Genomic DNA, 26555 nt, shown 5'->3' on the forward strand with positions numbered 1-26555 from the left:
AAGTATGTATATAAATGTGTATTATAAACATTATGTAAGTATGTATATAAATGTGTATTATAACATTATGTAAGTGTGTATATAAATGTGTATTTAACATTATGTAAGTATGTATAAATGTGTATTATAACATTATGTAAGTATGTATATAAATGTGTATTATAACATTATGTAAGTATGTATATAATGTGTATTATAACATTATGTAAGTATGTATATAAATGTGTATTATAACATTATGTAAGTATGTATATAAATGTGTATTATAACATTATGTAAGTATGTATATAAATGTGTATTATAACATTTATGTAAGTATGTATATAAATGTGTATTATAACATTATGTAAGTATGTATATAAATGTGTATTATAACATTTATGTAAGTATGTATATAAATGTGTATTATAACATTATGTAAGTATGTATATAAATGTGTATTATAACATTATGTAAGTATGTATATAAATGTGTATTATAACATTATGTAAGTATGTATATAAATGTGTATTATAACATTATGTAAGTATGTATATAAATGTGTATTATAACATTTATGTAAGTATGTATATAAATGTGTATTATAACATTATGTAAGTATGTATATAAATGTGTATTATAACATTATGTAAGTATGTATATAAATGTGTATTATAACATTATGTAAGTATGTATATAAATGTGTATTATAACATTATGTAAGTATGTATATAAATGTGTATTATAACATTATGTAAGTATGTATATAAATGTGTATTAAACATTGTGTAAGTATGTATATAAATGTGTATTATAACATTATGTAAGTATGTATATAAATGTGTATTATAACATTATGTAAGTATGTATATAAATGTGTATTATAACATTATGTAAGTATGTATATAAATGTGTATTATAACATTATGTAAGTATGTATATAAATGTGTATTATAACATTATGTAAGTATGTATATAAAGTGGTATTATAACATTATGTAAGTATGTATATAAATGTGTATTATAAACATTATGTAAGTATGTATATAAATGTGTATTATAACATTATGTAAGTATGTATATAAATGTGTATTATAACATTTATGTAAGTATGTATATAAATGTGTATTATAACATTATGTAAGTATGTATATAAATGTGTATTATAACATTATGTAAGTATGTATATAAATGTGTATTATAACATTATGTAAGTATGTATATAAATGTGTATTATAACATTATGTAAGTATGTATATAAATGTGTATTATAACATGTAAGTATGTATATAAATGTGTATTATAACATTATGTAAGTATGTATATAAATGTGTATTATAACATTATGTAAGTATGTATATAAATGTGTATAATAACATTATGTAAGTATGTATATAAATGTGTATAACATGTATGTAAGTATGTATATAAATGTGTATTATAACATTATGTAAGTATGTATATAAATGTGTATTATAACATTATGTAAGTATGTATATAAATGTGTATTATAACATTATGTAAGTATGTATATAAATGTGTATTATAACATTATGTAAGTATGTATATAAATGTGTATTATAACATTATGTAAGTATGTATATAAATGTGTATTATAACATTATGTAAGTATGTATATAAATGTGTATTATAACATTTATGTAAGTATGTATATAAATGTGTATTATAACATTATGTAAGTATGTATATAAAATGTGTATTATACATTATGTAAGTATGTAATATAAATGTGTATTATAACATTATGTAAGTATGTATATAAATGTGTATTAATAACATTATGTAAGTATGTATATAAATGTGTATTATAACATTATGTAAGGTATGTATATAAATGTGTATTATAACATTATGTAAGTATGGTATATAAATGTGTATTATAACATTATGTAAGTATGTATATAAATGTGTATTATAAACATTATGTATGTATGTATATAAATGTGTATTATAACATTTATGTAAGTATGTATATAAATTGTGTATTATAACATTATGTAAGTATGTATATAAATGTGTATGTATAACATTTATGTAAGTATGTATATAAATGTGTATTATAACATTTATGTAAGTAGTGTATATAAATGTGTATTATAACATTATGTAAGTATGTATATAAATGTGTATTATAACATTTATGTAAGTATGTATATAAATGTGTATTATAACATGATGTAAGTAGTGTATATAAATGTGTATTATAACATTATGTAAGTATGTATATAAATGTGTATTATAACATTATGTAAGTATGTATATAAATGTGTATTATAACATTTATGTAAGTATGTATATAAATGTGTATTATAACATTGTGTAAGTATGTATATAAATGTGTATTATAACATTATGTAAGTATGTATATAAATGTGTATTATAACATTATGTAAGTATGTATATAAATGTGTATTATTATAACATTATGTAAGTATGTATATAAATGTGTATTAGTAACATTTATGTAAGTATGTATATAAATGTGTATTATAACATTATGTAAGTATGTATATAAATGTGTATTATAACATTATGTAAGTATGTATATAAATGTGTATTATAACATTATGTAAGTATGTATATAAATGTGTATTATAACCATTTATGTAAGGTATGTATATAAATGTGTATTATAACATTATGTAAGTATGTATATAAATGTGTATTATAACATTATGTAAGTATGTATATAAATGTGTATTATAACATTTATGTAAGTATGTATATAAATGTGTATTATAACATTTATGTAAGTATGTATATAAATGTGTATTATAACATTATGTAAGTATGTATATAAATGTGTATTATAACATTTATGTAAGTATGTATATAAATGTGTATTATAACATTATGTAAGTGTGTATATAAATGTGTATTATAACATTATGTAAGTATGTATATAAATGTGTATTATAACATTTATGTAAGTATGTATATAAATGTGTATTATAACATTATGTATAGTTGTATATAAATGTGTATTATAACATTGTGTAGTATGTATATAAATGTGTATTATAACATTATGTAAGTATGTATAATGTGTATTATAACATTATGTAAGTATGTATATAAATGTGTATTATAACATTATGTAAGTATGTATATAAATGTGTATTATAACATTATGTAAGTATGTATAAATGTGTATTATAACATTATGTAAGTATGTATATAAATGTGTATTATAGCATTATGTAAGTATGTATATAAAATGTGTAATTATAACATTATGTAAGTATGTTATATAAATGTGTATTATAACATTATGTAAGTATGTATATAAAATGTGTATTATAACATTATGTAAGTATGTATATAAATGTGTATTATAACATTATGTAAGTATGTATAATAAATGTGTATTATAACATTTATGTAAGTATGTATATAAATGTGTAATTATAACATTATGTAAGTATGTATATAAATGTGTATTATAACATTATGTAAGTATGTATATAAATGTGTATTATAACATTATGTAAGTATGTATATAAATGTGTATTATAACATTATGTAAGTATGTATATTAAATGTGTATTATAACCTTTATGTAAGTATGTATATAAATGTGTATATAACATTATGTAAGTATGTATATAAATGTGTATTATAACATTCTTGTAAGTATGTATATAAATGTGTATTATAACATTATGTAAGTATGTATATAAATGTGTATTATAACATTATGTAAGTATGTATATAAATGTGTATTATAACATTTGTGTAAGTATGTATATAAATGTGTATTATAACATTATGTAAGTATGTATATAAATGTGTATTATAACATTATGTAAGTATGTATATAAATGTGTATTATAACATTATGTAAGTATGTATATAAATGTGTATTATAACATTATGTAAGTATGTATATAAATGTGTATTATAACATTATGTAAGTATGTATATAAATGTGTATTATAACATTATGTAAGTATGTATATAAATGTGTATTATAACATTATGTAAGTATGTATATAAATGTGTATTATAAAAATTATGTAAGTATGTATATAAATGTGTATAACATTATGTAAGTATGTATATAAATGTGTATTATAACATTATGTAAAAGTATGATATTAAATGTGTATTATAACATTTATGTAAGTATGTATATAAATTGTATTATAACATTATGTAAGTATGTATATAAATGTGTATTATAACATTATGTAAGTATGTATATAAATGTGTATTATAACATTATGTAAGTATGTATATAAATGTGTATTATAACATTTATGTAAGTGTGTATATAAATGTGTATTATAACATTATGTAAGTATGTATATAAATGTGTATTATAACATTATGTAAGTATGTATATAAATGTGTATTATAACATTATGTAAGTGTGTATATAAATGTGTATTATAACATTATGTAAGTATGTATATAAATGTGTATTATAACATTTATGTAAGTATGTATATAAATGTGTATTATAACATTATGTAAGTATGTATATAAATGTGTATTATAACATTATGTAAGTATGTATATAAATGTGTATTATAACATTTATGTAAGTATGTATATAAATGTGTATTATAACATTATGTAAGTATGTATATAAATGTGTATTATAACATTATGTAAGTATGTATATAAATGTGTATTATAACATTATGTAAGTATGTATATAAATGTGTATTATAACATTCTTGTAAGTATGTATATAAATGTGTATTATAACATTATGTAAGTATGTATATAAATGTGTATTATAACATTATGTAAGTATGTATATAAATGTGTATAACATTATGTAAGTATGTATATAAATGTGTATTATAACATTATGTAAGTATGTATATAAATGTGTATTATAACATTATGTAAGTATGTATATAAATGTGTATTATAACATTCTTGTAAGTATGTATATAAATGTGTATTATAACATTATGTAAGTATGTATATAAATGTGTATTATAACATTATGTAAGTATGTATATAAATGTGTATAACATTATGTAAGTATGTATATAAATGTGTATTATAACATTATGTAAGTATGTATATAAATGTGTATTATAACATTATGTAAGTATGTATATAAATGTGTATTATAACATTATGTAAGTATGTATATAAATGTGTATTATAACATTATGTAAGTATGTATATAAATGTGTATTATAACATTATGTAAGTATGTATATAAATGTGTATTATAACATTTATGTAAGTATGTATATAAATGTGTATTATAACATTGTATGTAAGTTACTGTATATAAATGTGTATTATATCATTTTATGTATGTATAATGTGTATAATAAATGTAAGTATGTATATACAGTGTATAACTTGTATGTAGTAGTGTATATAATGTGTATTATAACATTATGTAAGTATGTATATAAATGTGTTATTATAACACTTATGTAGTTTGTATATAAATGTGTATATAACATTATTGTAAGTATGTATATAAATGTGTATTATAACATTATGTAAGTATGTATATAAATGTGTTATTATAACATATGTAAGTATGTATATTAAATGTGTATTATAACATTATGTAAAGTATGTTATATAAATGTGTATTATAACATTTATGTAGTAGTGTATATAAATTGTGTATTATAACATTATGTAGTATGTATATTAAAATGTGTATTATAACATTATGTAAGTATGTATATAAATGTGTATTATAACATTATTGTATGTATGTATATAAATGTGTATTTATAACATATATGTAAGTATGTATATAATGTGTATTATAACATTATGTAAGTATGTATATAAATGTGTATTATAACATTTATGTAAGTATGTATATAAATGTGTATTATAACATTATGTAAGTATGTATATAAATGTGTATTATAACATTTATGTAAGTATGTATATAAATGTGTATTATAACATTTATGTAAGTATGTATATAAATGTGTATTATAACATTCATGTAAGTATGTATATAAATGTGTATTATAACATTATGTAAGTATGTATATAAATGTGTATTATAACATTATGTAAGTATGTATATAAATGTGTATTATAACATTATGTAAGTATGTATATAAATGTGTATTATAACCTTCTTGTAAGTATGTATATAAATGTGTATTATAACATTATGTAAGTATGTATATAAATGTGTATTATAACATTATGTAAGTATGTATATAAATGTGTATTATAACATTTATGTAAGTATGTATATAAATGTGTATTATAACATTATGTAAGTGTGTATATAAATGTGTATTATAACATTCTTGTAAGTATGTATATAAATGTGTATTATAACATTATGTAAGTATGTATATAAATGTGTATTATAACATTATGTAAGTATGTATATAAATGTGTATTATAACATTCTTGTAAGTATGTATATAAATGTGTATTATAACATTATGTAAGTATGTATATAAATGTGTATTATAACATTATGTAAGTATGTATATAAATGTGTATTATAACATTATGTAAGTATGTATATAAATGTGTATTATAACATTATGTAAGTATGTATATAAATGTGTATTATAACATTATGTAAGTATGTATATAAATGTGTATTATAACATTATGTAAGTGTGTATATAAATGTGTATTATAACATTATGTAAGTATGTATATAAATGTGTATTATAACATTATGTAAGTATGTATATAAATGTGTATTATAACATTATGTAAGTGTGTATATAAATGTGTATTATAACATTATGTAAGTATGTATATAAATGTGTATTATAACATTATGTAAGTATGTATATAAATGTGTATTATAACATTATGTAAGTATGTATATAAATGTGTATTATAACATTATGTAAGTATGTATATAAATGTGTATTATAACATTATGTAAGTATGTATATAAATGTGTATTATAACATTTATGTAAGTCTTGTATATAAATGTGTATATAACATTTTGTAAGTATGTATTATAAATGTGTATTATAACATTATGTAAGTATGTATATAATTGTGTATTATAAACATAGTGTAAGTATGTATATATCATGTGTTTAACATTCTTGTAAGTATGTATCTAAATGGTATTATAACATTATGTATGTATGTATATAATGTGTATTATACATTATGTAAGTATGTATATAAATGTGTATTATAACATTATGTAAGTATGTATATAAATGTGTATTATAACATTATGTAAGTATGTATATAAATGTGTATTATAACATTATGTGTATGTATGTATATAAATGTGTATTATAACATTATGTAAGTATGTATAGTAATGTGTATTATAACATTATGTAAGTATTAATAAATGTGTATTATAACATTTATCGTAAGTATGTATATAAATGTGTATTATAACATTATGTAAGTATGTATACTAAATGTGTATTATAACATTTATGTAAGTATGTATTATAAATGTGTATTATAACATTATGTATGATTGTAAATAAATGTGTAGTTATAACATTATGTAAGTATGATTATAAATGTGTATTATAACATTATGTAAGTATGTATATAAATGTGTATTATAACCATTTATGTAAGTATTTTTATAAATGTGTATTATAACATTTATGTAAGTATGTATATAAATGTGTATTATAACATTATGTAAGTATGTATATAAATGTGTATTATAACATTATGTAAGTATGTATATAAATGTGTATTATAACATTTATGTAAGTATGTATATAAATGTGTATTATAACATTATGTAAGTATGTATATAAATGTGTATTATAACATTATGTAAGTATGTATATAAATGTGTATTATAACATTATGTAAGTATGTATATAAATGTGTATTATAACATTATGTAAGTATGTATATAAATGTGTATTATAACATTATGTAAGTATGTATATAAATGTGTATTATAACATTATGTAAGTATGTATATAAATGTGTATTATAACATTATGTAAGTATGTATATAAATGTGTATTATAACATTATGTAAGTATGTATATAAATGTGTATTATAACATTATGTAAGTATGTATATAAATGTGTATTATAACATTTATGTAAGTATGTATATAAATGTGTATTATAACATTATGTAAGTATGTATATAAATGTGTATTATAACATTATGTAAGTATGTATATAAATGTGTATTATAACATTATGTAAGTATGTATATAAATGTGTATTATAATTTTTTTTATGTAATGTTAATATACACCAGTAGGTGTCACTATTGCTCTAGGTTGTGGGCCCTATGGTATAAAAGGCGTTAATTGTGTGTAAGCCTATGCATGATTAAGAGGTATTAGCCCCGAAACGTTGCAATATTTGTCCAAATAAAGATTACTTTTAAGCATTGGAGAGCTGTGGACACCTTCTTTGTTCTGGATTACATTTGGTGAAGCGGCAGCTCACCTGTCTGCACGAGCACTCCGGTCCTTTGGTGCTGTTCCACACTGGACTGTTTGGCATATATTTCCTACCTGTTCTATGTTAAATGTTTGTGCATATATCATGTATTATTATTGTTTTGTATTTTATTGTACCCATTGTATCAATGCAATGTTTTGTGTACCCAGGACATACTTGAAAACGAGAGAAATCTCTATGTATCTTTCCTGGTAAAATATTTTATAAATAAATAATAAGCTAAAGCATGGACCTGTATCTGCTCCATGTCAGGCAATGAGTAAGGTATACAAGATGTCTCACGTTCTTCTTTAAACCATGAAACAGAAGGCTGAACACACGGCACACCACTCCCTCCGGACACGACATTTATAGAGAGGATTATTTCTTACAGCGCTACTTGCAGAAGGGATTCTTTCATCTATTGGGAATTAGCCTAATGGCTTTTACTTATGCAGGTTTTATTACAGACATTTACTAGTACGGTGTGTGGCTTATCTATTGTTTATTCATTCTTGGTGATATAGCTACTGTTTTGTTACCGCGTGTCTATAGTGCTTAATGAAGACATGGGACGAGCCTCTTGTAAAGGATGTAAACTATAAACAGTAGCACACATTAAACTGAAGGCTGAACGCACAGCACGTCACGCCAATCCCTCCGGACAGGACATTTATAAAGAGGATTATTTCTAACAGCGCTACTTGCAGAAGGGATTCTTTAATCCAGGGGTCGACAAATCTGTGTAAAATTAAGGAGCCAGGCACACTTTTAGGAGCCAGACAGTGGTAATTGAATACAGACATATGGAGGATAAACCTAAAAGTTAGGGGTAAAATTCTAGGAGCCAATGGGAATGAGCCTCATGGTCTTTACTTATGCAGGATTTATTAGAGACGTTGTATCGTGTGTGGCTTATTTAATGCAGAACTTATTGTTATTTGTAAACATTGTTTAATAAACACCGCACGGTAGAGGAATTCAATACAGGAAGCAGAGAAATGTCTGTCTATAGTGCCTAATGAATAAATGACGTGAACTATAAACTGTAACACACATGAACACATTTCAGCTTTTGAAAATAAGTATTTTTGGCAACACAAACATAACTTGCAGTGTTTGCATATTTGAGTATGCTCCGTGCACAGTAAAAGCTAACACTGTACCTGCTCAGACACGGTTTGTTTTTGTGATGCTACAATACTGATAAATACATGCCAAAGCCAGCTGTGCAGATTTAGAATGAGGGTGCTCGGTGAGGCATATGTATATATGCTCTGTACACAGTAAAATCTATTACATTAACAGTCAGGTTTTAATCAAAATGCTTTGTGTAGATGTTATAAGTACTGGAAAACGGCTTCATTTCACAACTCAGATTTATTCACGAGTTAAGTTTTAAGTTTCTTTAATGTTTATTAAGCAACAGAAAACAGCGGCTATAAATAAATCTCTAATAAACATGTGGAGTCCATTGTGACCGATTCTGCTATGAGGACTTGAAACGTAATATCATCCATTGATACACAGGTAGCTGTATATAACTAAATAATGTGACCATAAGTAACTACCAGAATTCTTAAACCTGGAGAAACGCAGTAAACGCAGCAAGAGGAAAAGATGCAGCCGTTACGCTGTTTTACAGACATATAAACTTCATGGTGCCAAAAAATATTACTGCACATGCATGCGCCATTTTAGTAAAAAAAAAGGTGAGTGATGGACTGGGGAGAATAACCCGATGGCGCGGGTGCGCTTTATCAGCAACATGAAACAGATGTGCATACACACCACTGGTTTATGCACAATGACACTGCAGAAAACATCACTAGAAAATAACTGTAAGAGAAAACAACATTAACAGACTACACTACCCTTGGTGCCCAGACAAAAGAACAATTATTAACGGCATCAGGCAGAAGAGAAAGGGTCTTAGTTCCTCTCGTGAGGCTTTGTCCGACTGCCATTAAGGGGGAACAACTCTGTGGGTGAGAGCTACTAGGGTGAGGCAAGATAGTCAATTTGTCAATGGTTGCCTCTATCAAGAGTGGCCCTAGGGGTAAGGCTGGGAACAAGGTCACATAACAGTTAATATAGGAATCCTATTGCCAGGGAGCATAACTAGTTACTAGAAATAACCATTACATTGACATGACTCAATTACAAAAGATGTGCAAAAATGGTAACACCGCATCATGGTTAAAATAAAAAAACGGCTAATACCGTATCTTGGGGCAAGGGCTGAAAATGGGAACACCTCATGGAGAGACGCCATAGGGCACAGAGAAAACTGACAGCGCGCAACGTTGAGATGTGCAGTAAATGGTAACAGCGCGTGATGTTGAGATGTGCAGTAAATGGTGACAATGCGTGACGCTGAGAGGTGCAGTAAATGGTGACAGTGCATGACGTTGAGATGTGCAGTAAATGGTGACAGTGCGTGACGTTGAGATGTGCAGTAAATGGTGACAGTGCGCGACGTTGAGATGTGCAGTAAATGGTAACAGCGCGCGACGTTGAGATGTGCAATAAATGGTGACAATGCGCGACGTTGAGATGTGCAGTAAATGGTGACAATGCGTGACGCTGAGAGGTGCAGTAAATGGTGACAGTGCGTGACGCTGAGATGTGCAGTAAATGGTGACAGCGCGTGACGTTGAGATGTGCAGTAAATGGTGACAGTGCATGACGTTGAGATGTGCAGTAAATGGCGACAACGCGTGACGTTGAGATGTGCAGTAAATGGCGACAGTGCGTGACGTTGAGATGTGCAGTAAATGGTGACAATGAGATGTGCAGTAAATGGCGACAACGCGTGACGTTGAGATGTGCAGTAAATGGCGACAGTGCGTGACGTTGAGATGTGCAGTAAATGGCGACAACGCGTGACGTTGAGATGTGCAGTAAATGGCGACAGTGCATGACGTTGAGATGTGCAGTAAATGGCGACAACGCGTGACGTTGAGATGTGCAGTAAATGGTGACAATGAGATGTGCAGTAAATGGTGACAATGCGTGACTTTGAGATGTGCAGTAAATGGCGACAGTGCGTGACGTTGAGATGTGCAGTAAATGGTGACAGTGCGTGACGTTGAGATGTGCAGTAAATGGTGACAGTGCGTGACGTTGAGATGTGCAGTAAATGGTGACAGTGCGTGACAATGAGATGTGCAGTAAATGGTGACAGTGCGTGACGCTGAGATGTGCAGTAAATGGTGACAATGCGTGACGTTGAGATGTGCAGTAAATGGTGACAATGAGATGTGCAGTAAATGGTAACAGTGCATAATGAGTGACGTGGTGGACTATGGATATGGTACAGCAGGTGAAGGGTGACAAATGAAATAGGTAACACCATGTTAAGTAGTCACTTAACTCACCTCTTAGTAGATGAAAGTGCGATGGAAAGAGAAGTTTGAAGCCACATAGGGTCACAATAACTTCCACTGAGAATGAGCCGCGATCTACAAAGTCACCATTAAATATCTGTAGCAGCTCAGGAAACAAAACAGCAGAGACAACTGTACAACACAAAACCTCAGGGAGGCGCTATTCAGATGTCACTAGATCAGAGAGAAGCATTATGGGAGTGATTAGAAGCCATCAGCACATTAAGGATACATAAGGATTATTCTCCGACGGGAGACCATTGAGATGGAAAATGTTCATTAGGTCATAAAACTGTCCATGAGTGTCACCACAAACGGTCACTTTTTCAGACTGTTAATAAAAAAAGAGAGGAAGAAATAAACTTCTGAACAAAATGTTAAAGCAAAAGTGCTCACAAACAAGCTAAAAAAAATCCATACCTTGTCCAGAGTGATCTCTACCAGGCTGGGCAGCTGGGACAGGATCTCCTTCACCTGAACCAGGATCTGTGCGATGGGCAGATACAGAATGAGAAGCAAAAAAGCAATAACACTCCATAGCTATAGGTGGCGCCAGAGACTAGAGAATGCACAAAGACCACCAACAGGTGCTTCTCTCCCCTTCACTATACGTCCCCCATTAAACTATAACGTACAAGCTTAGAAAGCTAATGTGTCATGTACAGTGACAGGGGATGTTTGTGAACAAGTTACCTGGTAGACATATTTCCGGTGAAGCTTCTTCTGGTCTTTATAAAATTTCATTAACTCTACCATAAAATCCAGGGTGACTTTGCCATCCTGTAGTTGGGGGCCAGAGTACTCATCTTCAATGGCTGTGAAGAGAGAAGAGTAAGCAGGGGAGAGGAGTGCAGAATAGCAAGACACTGGGCAGGGAAGGGCAGACGACGAGAGAAAGGCAACAAATAGGACCACAACAGACACAAGGACAAGTGAAGGGTGACACAAGGAGGACGACAAGTGAAGGGTGACACAAGGAGGACGACAAGTGAAGGGTGACACAAGGAGGACGACAAGTGAAGGGTGACACAAGGAGGACGACAAGTGAAGGGTGACACAAGGACGACGACAAGTGAAGGGTGACACAAGGAGGACGACAAGTGAAGGGTGACACAAGGAGGACGACAAGTGAAGGGTGACACAAGGAGGACGACAAGTGAAGGGTGACACAAGGAGGACGACAAGTGAAGGGTGACACAAGGAGGACGACAAGTGAAGGGTGACACAAGGAGGACGACAAGTGAAGGGTGACACAAGGAGGACGACAAGTGAAGGGTGACACAAGGAGGACGACAAGTGAAGGGTGACACAAGGAGGACGACAAGTGAAGGGTGACACAAGGAGGACGACAAGTGAAGGGTGACACAAGGAGGACGACAAGTGATGGGTGACAGACAAGAGGACAAGTGATGGGTGACAGACAAGAGGAGGACAAGTGATGGGTGACAGACAAGAGGAGGACAAGAGATGGGTGACAGACAAGAGGAGGACAAGTGATGGGTGACAGACAAGAGGAGGGCAGGAGACAAGAGGACAAGTGAAGGGTGACAGACAAGAGGAGGACAAGTGAAGGGTGACAGACAAGGAGGAGGACAAGAGATGGGTGACAGACAAGAGGAGGACAAGTGAAGGGTGACAGACAAGAGGAGGACAAGTGAAGGGTGACAGACAAGAGGAGGACAAGTGAAGGGTGACAGACAAGGAGGACGACAAGTGAAGGGTGACAGACAAGGAGGACGACAAGTGAAGGGTGACAGACAAGAGGAGGACAAGTGAAGGGTGACAGACAAGAGGAGGACAAGTGAAGGGTGACAGACAAGAGGAGGACAAGTGAAGGGTGACAGACAAGAGGAGGGCAGGAGACAAGAGGACAAGTGAAGGGTGACAGACAAGAGGAGGGCAGGAGACAAGAGGACAAGTGAAGGGTAACACAAGAGGACAAGTGAAGGGTAACACAAGAGGACAAGTGAAGGGTAACACAAGAGGACAAGTGAAGGGTGACAGACAAGAGGAGGGCAGGAGACAAAAAGACAAGTGAAGGGTGACAGACAAGAGGAGGACAAGTGAAGGGTGACAGACAAGAGAAGGGCAGGAGACAAGAGGACAAGTGAAGGGTGACAGACAAGAGGAGGACAAGTGAAGGGTGACAGACAAGAGGAGGACAAGTGAAGGGTGACAGACAAGAGGAGGACAAGTGAAGGGTGACAGACAAGAGGAGGGCAGGAGACAAGAGGACAAGTGAAGGGTGACAGACAAGAGGACCTTGCACAAATGTGGTAGGGGTTGAACACTTGACATTACAATGACATTCAGTATAAGTGACACATGTGACAGCAAATAGGACCCATGAGCACAACTCAGCAGAGAGCATAATTAGAGAGAAGAGAATGTGCCATAAATCCTGTTAATAAAAATGAGTGAATGCTACAGCTCTTCTTCTGTGGTCCCTTCCGTTATTTCTCTCTTTCTGTAAAACTCTCTCCCTTTATCATTACCTCTTCTCCCCGTTTACCATACAAGTTACTCCCCCATCCCCCTCCATCAGCTGCCATTCTACAGTCACCCCCTCAGGTCTTAACTTCACCCTGCGTGACCCATCTCTTACTCATTCCTTCTATGTTCAGCGAGTCCACTACTGAACGGGTCGGCTTATCACAGGCGATCGCTCGCTCAAATGCCTTCTGCCGAACCAACTTGCAACACTCATGAAACTTCATCTGTGCATCTTTGTCATTGGGGCGGACCTTCACTACCTGTGAAAAGAGGAACTTTAGAGACAGATTGGAGCAAATAAAGGAAATAAGGAAGATGAAAATGAGAGACAGAGGATGGAATAGGTACAAAGATGTGTCTGAAACCAGCACTGACCGTCTCATAGTCCTTCAGAGCGGCTTTCAGTTTCCCCAAAGCCATATTGCTGGCTGCCCTCCGATAATAACCCTTGGTGTACTTGGTATCCAGCTGGATGGCACGCGTTGCGTCGTCCAATGCGTATCCATAACATTCTGTGCGCAGGTAAGCAAGGCTTCGATTCCCATAGTATATGGCTGTGTTGGGGCTGAGTTCAATCGCCCGTGTGTAGTACTGCACTGCATTATCATAGTCCTTTACTGAGGAAGCAATGACAAAGGATAAAAATTGAGGTTTTATAGTAAAGGAAATGGGAAAGAAGATGATTTTGGTCAGTAATTAAATGGTGGGCGTAGACTAAAACAAAGTGAAGTAGACAGGATATTAAAGCCAAATACAACCATATTAGAAACCATATAAAAGATCTTGGCAATTTAAAGACTGGAACCATGGTTCCCATTATTTTTTTTTTATTTTTTTTAAGTTACTTAAGCCTCCATTAAAAGTGAGTTTTTTTTTACCCAGTCTCTTGTATCCAAATGATCTTAAAAGGAACCATCTCCTAGTGTTATTGTGTGTTAAGAAAGTTATGAAACTGAACGTAATACAAGAGCCTAGCATACAAGAACGAAACCACAGGTAGAACACTGGCACCATTGGCACAACTGATTAATCTAATACTGAGGCTCAGGTAGAACACTGGCACAACTGATTCATCTAATACTGAGGCTCAGGTAGAACACTAGCACCATTGGCACCACCCATTCATCCAATACTGAGGCTCAGGTAGAACACTAGCACCATTGGCACAACTGATTCATCTAATACTGAGGCTCAGGTAGAACACTGGCACCATTGGCACAACTGATTAATCTAATACTGAGGCTCAGGTAGAACACTGGCACAACTGATTCATCTAATACTGAGGCTCAGGTAGAACACTAGCACCATTGGCACAACCCATTCATCCAATACTGAGGCTCAGGTAGAACACTGGCACCATTGGCACAACCCATTCATCCAATACTGAGGCTCAGGTAGAACACTGGCACCATTGGCACAACTGATTCATCTAATACTGAGGCTCAGGTAGAACACTGGCACCATTGGCACAACTGATTCATCTAATACTGAGGCTCAGGTAGAACACTGGCACCATTGGCACAACTGATTAATCTAATACTGAGGCTCAGGTAGAACACTGGCACCATTGGCACAACTGATTAATCTAATACTGAGGCTCAGGTAGAACACTGGCACCATTGGCACAACTGATTCATCTAACACTGAGGCTCAGGTAGAACACTGGCACCATTGGCACAACCCATCCATCCAATACTGAGGCTCAGGTAGAACACTGGCACCATTGGCACAACCCATCCATCCAATACTGAGGCTAGGGTAGAACACTGGCACCATTGGCACAACCCATCCATCTAATACTGAGGCTCAGGTAGAACACTGGCACCATTGGCACAACTGATTCATCTAATACTGAGGCTCAGGTAGAACACTGGCGCCATTGGCACAACTGATTCATCTAATACTGAGGCTCAGGTAGAACACTGGCACCATTGGCACAACTGATTCATCTAATACTGAGGCTCAGGTAGAACACTAGCACCATTGGCACAACCCATTCATCCAATACTGAGGCTAGGGTAGAACACTGGCACCATTGGCACAACCCATCCATCTAATACTGAGGCTCAGGTAGAACACTGGCACCATTGGCACAACTGATTCATCTAATACTGAGGCTCAGGTAGAACACTAGCACCATTGGCACAACCCATTCATCCAATACTGAGGCTCAGGTAGAACACTAGCACCATTGGCACAACCCATTCATCTAATACTGAGGCTCAGGTAGAATACTGGCACCATTGGCACAACCCATTCATCTAATACTGAGGCTCAGGTAGAACACTGGCACCATTGGCACAACCCATCCATCCAATACTGAGGCTCAGGTAGAACACTAGCACCATTGGCACAACCCATTCATCTAATACTGAGGCTCAGGTAGAATACTGGCACCATTGGCACAACCCATTCATCTAATACTGAGGCTCAGGTAGAACACTGGCACCATTGGCACAACCCATCCATCCAATACTGAGGCTAGGGTAGAACACTGGCGCCATTGGCACAACCCATCCATCTAATACTGAGGCTCAGGTAGAACACTGGCACAACTGATTAATCTAATACTGAGGCTCAGGTAGAACACTGGCACCATTGGCACAACCCGTTCATCCAATACTGAGGCTCAGGTAGAACACTGGCACCATTGGCACAACCCGTTCATCCAATACTGAGGCTAGGGTAGAACACTGGCACCATTGGCACCACCCATTCATCCAATACTGAGGCTCAGGTAGAACACTGGCACAACTGATTAATCTAATACTGAGGCTCAGGTAGAACACTGGCACAACTGATTCATCTAATACTGAGGCTCAGGTAGAACACTGGCACCATTGGCACAACTGATTCATCTAATACTGAGGCTCAGGTAGAACACTGGCACCATTGGCACAACTGATTAATCTAATACTGAGGCTCAGGTAGAACACTGGCACCATTGGCACAACTGATTAATCTAATACTGAGGCTCAGGTAGAACACTGGCACCATTGGCACAACTGATTAATCTAATACTGAGGCTCAGGTAGAACACTGGCACCATTGGCACAACTGATTCATCCAATACTGAGGCTCAGGTAGAACACTGGCACCATTGGCACAACTGATTAATCTAATACTGAGGCTCAGGTAGAACACTGGCACAACTGATTCATCTAATACTGAGGCTCAGGTAGAACACTGGCACCATTGGCACAACCCGTTCATCCAATACTGAGGCTCAGGTAGAACACTGGCACCATTGGCACAACTGATTCATCTAATACTGAGGCTCAGGTAGAACACTGGCGCCATTGGCACAACTGATTCATCTAATACTGAGGCTCAGGTAGAACACTAGCACCATTGGCACAACCCATCCATCTAATACTGAGGCTCAGGTAGAACGCTGGCACCATTGGCACAACAGATTCATCTAATACTGAGGCTCAGGTAGAACACTGGCACCATTGGCACAACCCATTCATCCAATACTGAGGCTCAAGTAGAACACTGGCACCATTGGCACAACTGATTCATCTAATAGTGAGGCTCAGGTAGAACACTAGCACCATTGGCACAACCCATTCATCCAATACTGAGGCTAGGGTAGAACACTGGCACCATTGGCACAACCCATTCATCCAATACTGAGGCTAGGGTAGAACACTGGCACCATTGTCACAACCCATTCATCCAATACTGAGGCTCAGGTAGAACACTGGCACCATTGTCACAACCCATTCATCCAATACTAAGGCTCAGGTAGAACACTGGCACCATTGGCACAACTGATTCATCTAATACTGAGGCTCAGGTAGAACACTGGCACCATTGGCACAACTGATTCATCTAATACTGAGGCTCAGGTAGAACACTGGCACCATTGGCACAACTGATTCATCTAATACTGAGGCTCAGGTAGAACACTGGCACCATTGGCTCAACTGATTCATCTAATACTGAGGCTCAGGTAGAACACTGGCACCATTGGCACCGCCCATTCATCCAATACTGAGGCTCAGGTAGAACACTGGCACCATTGGCACCACCCATTCATTCAATACTGAGGCTCAGGTAGAACACTGGCACAATTGGCACCACCCATTCATCCAATACTGAGGCTCAGGTAGAACACTGGCACCATTGGCACCACCCATTCATCCAATACTGAGGCTCAGGTAGAACACTAAGGGAGGGACTCCCAGGCGCCAACTGACGGAGGCTAGGTGTGATAAAACAGGCAATTTATTGATACAATTCGTTAAACCAATACAGATGTTACAATAAATACAATATTATCATGGATCCATGGTACAATGGTAATACAAATCACATAAAATTACAATGAAACAATAAAATAATGTTAAAAGTCTAAAAACAATACGGATGTCAAGTTGGCAATAGTCCTTATAAATGTTGTACTAGTATGTCTAGTTTGCAATAGATATTGTAAACGTTATTCTAAAGTGGGCTATCCACTCCAGTGGATTGTGGGTGAGATCAGGAATAGAGTTCCAAATTAGTGACAAACCATGTGTATCCTAGTGGAATAAATCCTAATAATCCAAATGTAAAAAGTGAATGTGTTCAAAAAACAGATGTGTCCACAATGCTCCAAAAAAGTTTTGAAAAAATATGTGCACAAATAAAATCAAATTTCTTGAAACAAACTGTGCAAATGAAGATAAAGAACAGAAATACGTGATCCACAAATAAAGGAAAAAATATAGTCAATAAAGTGATGTACTCAACTCAATAAAAGCTCTGTGCAGAAAAAAGGAAGCTGATATCCAAAAATAATCCAAAAAATAATCCAGAAAATACTACAAAACGTATAAAATGTCTAACAAATGGAAATCCAAAAAATATATTACAAAGCGTTTGAATATCTAACAGTGTCTGGGACTTGAGACAACAGTCTCCTAGGCGTGAGGGGTCACTTCAGATAGAGAAAAAACGGCAAACAATACCTGCGAAGAAAACAAACAAAATACAATGTGTAGCAAATTCCAAAATATAAACCTCAAATGAAATCAGACTCACCAGCTCAGGTCTACGCGTTTCGGCCCTTATAGGCCTTTATCAAGACTCTTTTTTTACTCTTTTGTAGTATTTTCTGGATTATTTTCTGGATTATTTTTTGGATTATTTTTGGATTATTTTTGGATATCAGCTTCCTTTTTTCTGCACAGAGCTTTTATTGAGTTGAGTACATCACTTTATTGACTATATTTTTTCCTTTATTTGTGGATCACGTATTTCTGTTCTTTATCTTCATTTGCACAGTTTGTTTCAAGAAATTTGATTTTATTTGTGCACATATTTTTTCAAAACTTTTTTGGAGCATTGTGGACACATCTGTTTTTTGAACACATTCACTTTTTACATTTGGATTATTAGGATTTATTCCACTAGGATACACATGGTTTGTCACTAATTTGGAACTCTATTCCTGATCTCACCCACAATCCACTGGAGTGGATAGCCCACTTTAGAATAACGTTTACAATATCTATTGCAAACTAGACATACTAGTACAACATTTATAAGGACTATTGCCAACTTGACATCCGTATTGTTTTTAGACTTTTAACATTATTTTATTGTTTCATTGTAATTTTATGTGATTTGTATTACCATTGTACCATGGATCCATGATAATATTGTATTTATTGTAACATCTGTATTGGTTTAACGAATTGTATCAATAAATTGCCTGTTTTATCACACCTAGCCTCCGTCAGTTGGCGCCTGGGAGTCCCTCCCTTTGCAGTTCATTTTTGGTGAGAGCTGGGCTTCACCTTTTCCAGGCTTATAGGTGTCTGTTGGCGCTTTGAGTAGAACCATTATTCTCAACCTAAATATTTACCTAGCTCAGGTAGAACACTGGCACCATTGGCACAACCCATTCATCCAATACTGAGGCTCAGGTAGAACACTGGAACCATTGGCACAACCCATTCATCCAATACTGAGGCTCAGGTAGAACACTGGCACCATTGGCACAACCCATTCATCCAATACTGAGGCTCAGGTAGAACACTAGCACCATTGGCACAACCCATTCATCCAATACTGAGGCTCAGGTAGAACACTGGAACCATTGGCACAACCCATTCATCCAATACTGAGGCTCAGGTAGAACACTGGCACCATTGGCACAACCCATTCATCCAATACTGAGGCTCAGGTAGAACACTGGCACCATTGGCACAACCCATTCATCCAATACTGAGGCTCAGGTAGAACACTGGCACCATTGGCACAACCCATCCATCTAATACTGAGGCTCAGGTAGAACACTGGAACCATTGGCACAACCCATTCATCCAATACTGAGGCTCAGGTAGAACACTGGCACCACCCATTCATCCAATACTGAGGCTTAGGTAGAACACTGGCACCACCCATTCATCCAATACTGAGGCTCAGGTAGAACACTGGCACAATTGGCACCACCCATTCATCCAATACTGAGGCTCAGGTAGAACACTGGAACAATTGGCACCACCCATTCATCCAATACTGAGGCTCAGGTAGAACACTGGCACCATTGGCACCACCCATTCATCCAATACTGAGGCTCAGGTAGAACACTGGCACCATTGGCACAACCCATTCATCCAATACTAAGGCTCAGGTAGAACACTGGCACCATTGGCACAACCCATTCATCCAATACTGAGGCTCAGGTAGAACACTGGCACCACCCATTCATCCAATACTGAGGCTCAGGTAGAACACTGGCACCATTGGCACAACCCATCCATCTAATACTGGGGCTCAGGTAGAACACTGGCACCATTGGCACAACCCATTCATCCAATACTGAGGCTCAGGTAGAACACTGGCACCATTGGCACAACTGATTCATCTAATACTGAGGCTCAGGTAGAACACTGGCACCATTGGCACAACTGATTCATCTAATACTGAGGCTCAGGTAGAACACTGGCACCATTGGCACAACCCATCCATCTAATACTGGGGCTCAGGTAGAACACTGGCACCATTGGCTCAACCCATTCATCCAATACTGAGGCTCAGGTAGAAAACTGGCGCCATTGGCACAACTGATTCATTTAATACTGAGGCTCAGGTAGAACACTGGCACCATTGGCATAACCAATTCATCCAATACTGAGGCTAAGGTAGAACACTGGCACCATTGGCACAACCCATTCATCCAATACTGAGGCTCAGGTAGAACACTGGCGCCATTGGCACAACTCATTCATCCAATACTGAGGCTCAGGTAGAACACTGGCGCCATTGGCACAACCCATTCATCCAATACTGAGGCTCAGGTAGAACACTGGCACCATTGGCACAACCTATTCATCCAATACTGAGGCTCAGGTAGAACACTGGCACCATTGGCACAACCCATCCATCTAATAATGAGGCTCACAAATGTATTTATAGAAAAGAGCAGGGATACTGAGAGCCAACCAGACAAGGAACGCTCAGGGGTGCTGGTGACTCAATGAACGCCCAGGGGGGCAGGTATTGCTCAAAATAACTTAGAATATTGGCACACAAGGCGCAAGGATGCGGGTAACACATACAATGACTGGTGAAGTGTTGGATTGTCTTAGATGTAAATATGAATTGCCTAGAAGCATGCCAATACAGTGACCAGGGGAGCAGGCGACTAATGCAGTGACCAGGGGAGCAGGCGACTAATGCAGTGACCAGGCGACTAATACAGTGACCAGGCGACCAATACAGTGACCAGGGGAGCAGGCGACCAATACAGTGACCAGGGGAGCAGGCGACCAATACAGTGACCAGGGGAGCAGGCGACCAATACAGTGACCAGGGGAGCAGGCGACCAATACAGTGACCAGGGGAGCAGGCGACCAATACAGTGACCAGGGGAGCAGGCGACCAATACAGTGACCAGGGGAGCAGGCAACCAATACAGTGACCAGGGGAGCAGGCAACCAATACAGTGACCAGGGGAGCAGGCGACCAATACAGTGACCAGGGGAGCAGGCAACCAATACAGTGACCAGGGGAGCAGGCAACCAATACAGTGACCAGGGGAGCAGGCAACCAATACAGTGACCAGGGGAGCAGGCAACCAATACAGTGACCAGGGGAGCAGGCAACCAATACAGTGACCAGGGGAGCAGGCAACCAATACAGTGACCAGGGGAGCAGGCAACCAATACAGTGAGCAGGCGAGCAGGCAACCAATACAGTGAGCAGGCGACCAATACAGTGACCAGGGGAGCAGGCGACCAATACAGTGACCAGGGGAGCAGGCGACCAATACAGTGACCAGGGGAGCAGGCGACCAATACAGTGACCAGGGGAGCAGGCGACCAATACAGTGACCAGGGGAGCAGGCGACCAATACAGTGACCAGGGGAGCAGGCGACCAATACAGTGACCAGGGGAGCAGGCGACCAATACAGTGACCAGGGGAGCAGGCGACCAATACAGTGACCAGGGGAGCAGGCGACCAATACAGTGACCAGGGGAGCAGGCGACCAAGGCGACCAATACAGTGACCAGGGGAGCAGGCGACCAATACAGTGACCAGGGGAGCAGGCGACCAATACAGTGACCAGGGGAGCAGGCAACCAATACAGTGACCAGGGGAGCAGGCAACCAATACAGTGACCAGGGGAGCAGGCAACCAATACAGTGACCAGGGGAGCAGGCAACCAATACAGTGACCAGGGGAGCAGGCAACCAATACAGTGACCAGGGGAGCAGGCAACCAATACAGTGACCAGGGGAGCAGGCAACCAATACAGTGACCAGGGGAGCAGGCAACCAATACAGTGACCAGGGGAGCAGGCAACCAATACAGTGACCAGGGGAGCAGGCAACCAATACAGTGACCAGGGGAGCAGGCAACCAATACAGTGACCAGGGGAGCAGGCAACCAATACAGTGACCAGGGGAGCAGGCAACCAATACAGTGACCAGGGGAGCAGGCAACCAATACAGTGACAAGGGGAGCAGGCAACCAATACAGTGACCAGGGGAGCAGGCAACCAATACAGTGACCAGGGGAGCAGGCAACCAATACAGTGACCAGGGGAGCAGGCAACCAATACAGTGACCAGGGGAGCAGGCAACCAATACAGTGACCAGGGGAGCAGGCAACCAATACAGTGACCAGGGGAGCAGGCAACTAATACAGTGACCAGGGGAGCAGGCAACTAACACAGTGACCAGGGGAGCAGGCAACTAACACAGTGACCAGGGGAGCAGGCAACTAATACAGTGACCAGGGGAGCAGGCAACTAATACAGTGACCAGGGGAGCAGGCAACTAATACAATGCCTATGGCTTTGGGTGATGAACAGAATCACTAGGGACAAGTTAAATATGGAATGTCTAGGGGTCCTGGTGACATATAAAGTTCTTCTAAGACCACTGGTGACGCACTGCATTCCTAAGGGGCACTAGTGACATACAAAATGCCTAGGGGCACTAGTGACATACAGAAGGCCTTGGGACACTAGTGACATATAGAATTCCTAGGGGCTGGTGACACACTGAATGGCTAGGGATGCTGGTGGCATACAGAATTCCCTAAAGGCATGTGACCTACGGAAAGCCTAGGGGCACAGGTGTGAAAAGGAACAAAAGGGGTATGTGACTTATAAACTGCCTAAGGACGCTTTACAGAATGTCTTGGGGCACTAGTGAGATATGTGGAATGCCACAGAGCGATAATGAGATATGGGTAATGGTAATGCTAGAGGCGCTGGCGACATACATGCCGCCTATGGAACTACTTACAAATGGAATGCCTAGAAGCACTGGTGAAATAACGAATGCCTAAGGGCATTTGCGGCATAAAGAATGCTTACGGATTCTAGTAACATACCGAATGGGCGCCAGGGACATCCCGAATGCCTAGGGTAACGCCAGGGACATCCCGAATGCCTAGGGTAACGCCAGGGACATCCCGAATGCCTAGGGTAACGCCAGGGACATCCCGAATGCCTAGGGTAACGCCAGGGACATCCAGAATGCCTAGGGTAACGCCAGGGACATCCAGAATGCCTAGGGTAACGCCAGGGACATCCAGAATGCCTAGGGTAACGCCAGGGACATCCAGAATGCCTAGGGTAACGCCAGGGACATCCAGAATGCCTAGGGTAACGCCAGGGACATCCAGAATGCCTAGGGTAACGCCAGGGACATCCAGAATGCCTAGGGTAACGCCAGGGACATCCAGAATGCCTAGGGTAACGCCAGGGACATCCAGAATGCCTAGGGTAACGCCAGGGACATCCAGAATGCCTAGGGTAACGCCAGGGACATCCAGAATGCCTAGGGTAACGCCAGGGACATCCAGAATGCCTAGGGTAACGCCAGGGACATCCAGAATGCCTAGGGTAACGCCAGGGACATCCAGAATGCCTAGGGTAACGCCAGGGACATCCAGAATGCCTAGGGTAACGCCAGGGACATCCAGAATGCCTAGGGTAACGCCAGGGACATCCAGAATGCCTAGGGTAACGCCAGGGACATCCAGAATGCCTAGGGTAACGCCAGGGACATCCAGAATGCCTAGGGTAACGCCAGGGACATCCAGAATGCCTAGGGTAACGCCAGGGACATCCAGAATGCCTAGGGTAACGCCAGGGACATCCAGAATGCCTAGGGTAACGCCAGGGACATCCAGAATGCCTAGGGTAACGCCAGGGACATCCAGAATGCCTAGGGTAACGCCAGGGACATCCAGAATGCCTAGGGTAACGCCAGGGACATCCAGAATGCCTAGGGTAACGCCAGGGACATCCAGAATGCCTAGGGTAACGCCAGGGACATCCAGAATGCCTAGGGTAACGCCAGGGACATCCAGAATGCCTAGGGACACCAGGGACATCCAGAATGCCTAGGGTAACGCCAGGGACATCCAGAATGCCTAGGGTAACGCCAGGGACATACAGAATACCTAGGGACACCAGGGACATACAGAATGCCTAGGGTAACGCCAGGGACATCCAGAATGCCTAGGGTAATGCCAGGGACATCCAGAATGCCTAGGGTAATGCCAGGGACATACAGAATGCCTAGGGGCGCCAGGGACATACAGAATGCCTAGGGGCGCCAGGGACATACAGAATGCCTAGGGGCGCCAGGGACATACAGAATGCCTAGGGTAACACCAGATACATACAGAATGCCTAGGGACAACAGTGACATACAGAATGCCTAGGGTAACACCAGTGACATACAGAATGCCTAGGGACACCAGGGACATACAGAATACCTAGGGTAACACCAGGGACATACAGAATGCCTAGGGACAACAGTGACATACAGAATGCCTAGGGTAACACCAGTGACATACAGAATGCCTAGGGTAACACCAGGGACATACAGAATGCCTAGGGTAACACCAGGGACATACAGAATGCCTAGGGTAACACCAGGGACATACAGAATGCCTAGGGTAACACCAGGGACATACAGAATGCCTAGGGTAACACCAGGGACATACAGAATGCCTAGGGACATACAGAATGCCTAGGGACACCAGGGACATACAGAATGCCTAGGGTAACACCAGGGACATACAGAATGCCTAGGGACAACAGTGACATACAGAATGCCTAGGGTAACACCAGTGACATACAGAATGCCTAGGGACACCAGGGACATACAGAATACCTAGGGTAACACCAGGGACATACAGAATGCCTAGGGACAACAGTGACATACAGAATGCCTAGGGTAACACCAGTGACATACAGAATGCCTAGGGACACCAGGGACATACAGAATGCCTAGGGTAACACCAGATACATACAGAATACCTAGGGACACCAGGGACATACAGAATGCCTAGGGTAACACCAGATACATACAGAATGCCTAGGGACAACAGTGACATACAGAATGCCTAGGGTAACACCAGTGACATACAGAATGCCTAGGGACACCAGGGACATACAGAATACCTAGGGTAACACCAGGGACATACAGAATGCCTAGGGACAACAGTGACATACAGAATGCCTAGGGTAACACCAGTGACATACAGAATGCCTAGGGTAACACCAGTGACATACAGAATGCCTAGGGGCGCCAGGGACATACAGAATGCCTAGGGGCGCCAGGGACATACAGAATGCCTAGGGGCGCCAGTGACATACAGAATGCCTAGGGTAACACCAGTGACATAAAGAATGCCTAGGGTAACACCAGGGACATACAGAATGCCTAGGGTAACACCAGTGACATACAGAATGCCTAGGGACACCAGGGACATACAGAATACCTAGGGTAACACCAGGGACATACAGAATGCCTAGGGTAACACCAGGGACAT

At 37.7% G+C, this 26555-nt stretch overlaps 1 protein-coding gene across 1 annotated transcript in view; it reads right to left on the minus strand.

The window, feature by feature from the left end:
• The window catches only part of PPP5C (protein phosphatase 5 catalytic subunit), a 130671-nt gene that overhangs the window by 102821 nt on the left and 1295 nt on the right, over positions 1 to 26555 (minus strand). The window contains exons 2-7 of the mRNA XM_053688813.1: positions 14633 to 14874; positions 14370 to 14517; positions 12458 to 12579; positions 12185 to 12250; positions 11997 to 12095; positions 11756 to 11861 (exon numbers count right to left, since the gene is read on the minus strand). Of these exons, the coding sequence (XP_053544788.1) occupies positions 11756 to 11861; positions 11997 to 12095; positions 12185 to 12250; positions 12458 to 12579; positions 14370 to 14517; positions 14633 to 14874 (783 nt within the window). The remainder of the gene's footprint in view (positions 1 to 11755; positions 11862 to 11996; positions 12096 to 12184; positions 12251 to 12457; positions 12580 to 14369; positions 14518 to 14632; positions 14875 to 26555) is intronic.

Source organism: Bombina bombina, chromosome 7, assembly GCF_027579735.1.
Source record: "Bombina bombina isolate aBomBom1 chromosome 7, aBomBom1.pri, whole genome shotgun sequence".
NCBI lineage: Eukaryota > Metazoa > Chordata > Amphibia > Anura > Bombinatoridae > Bombina > Bombina bombina.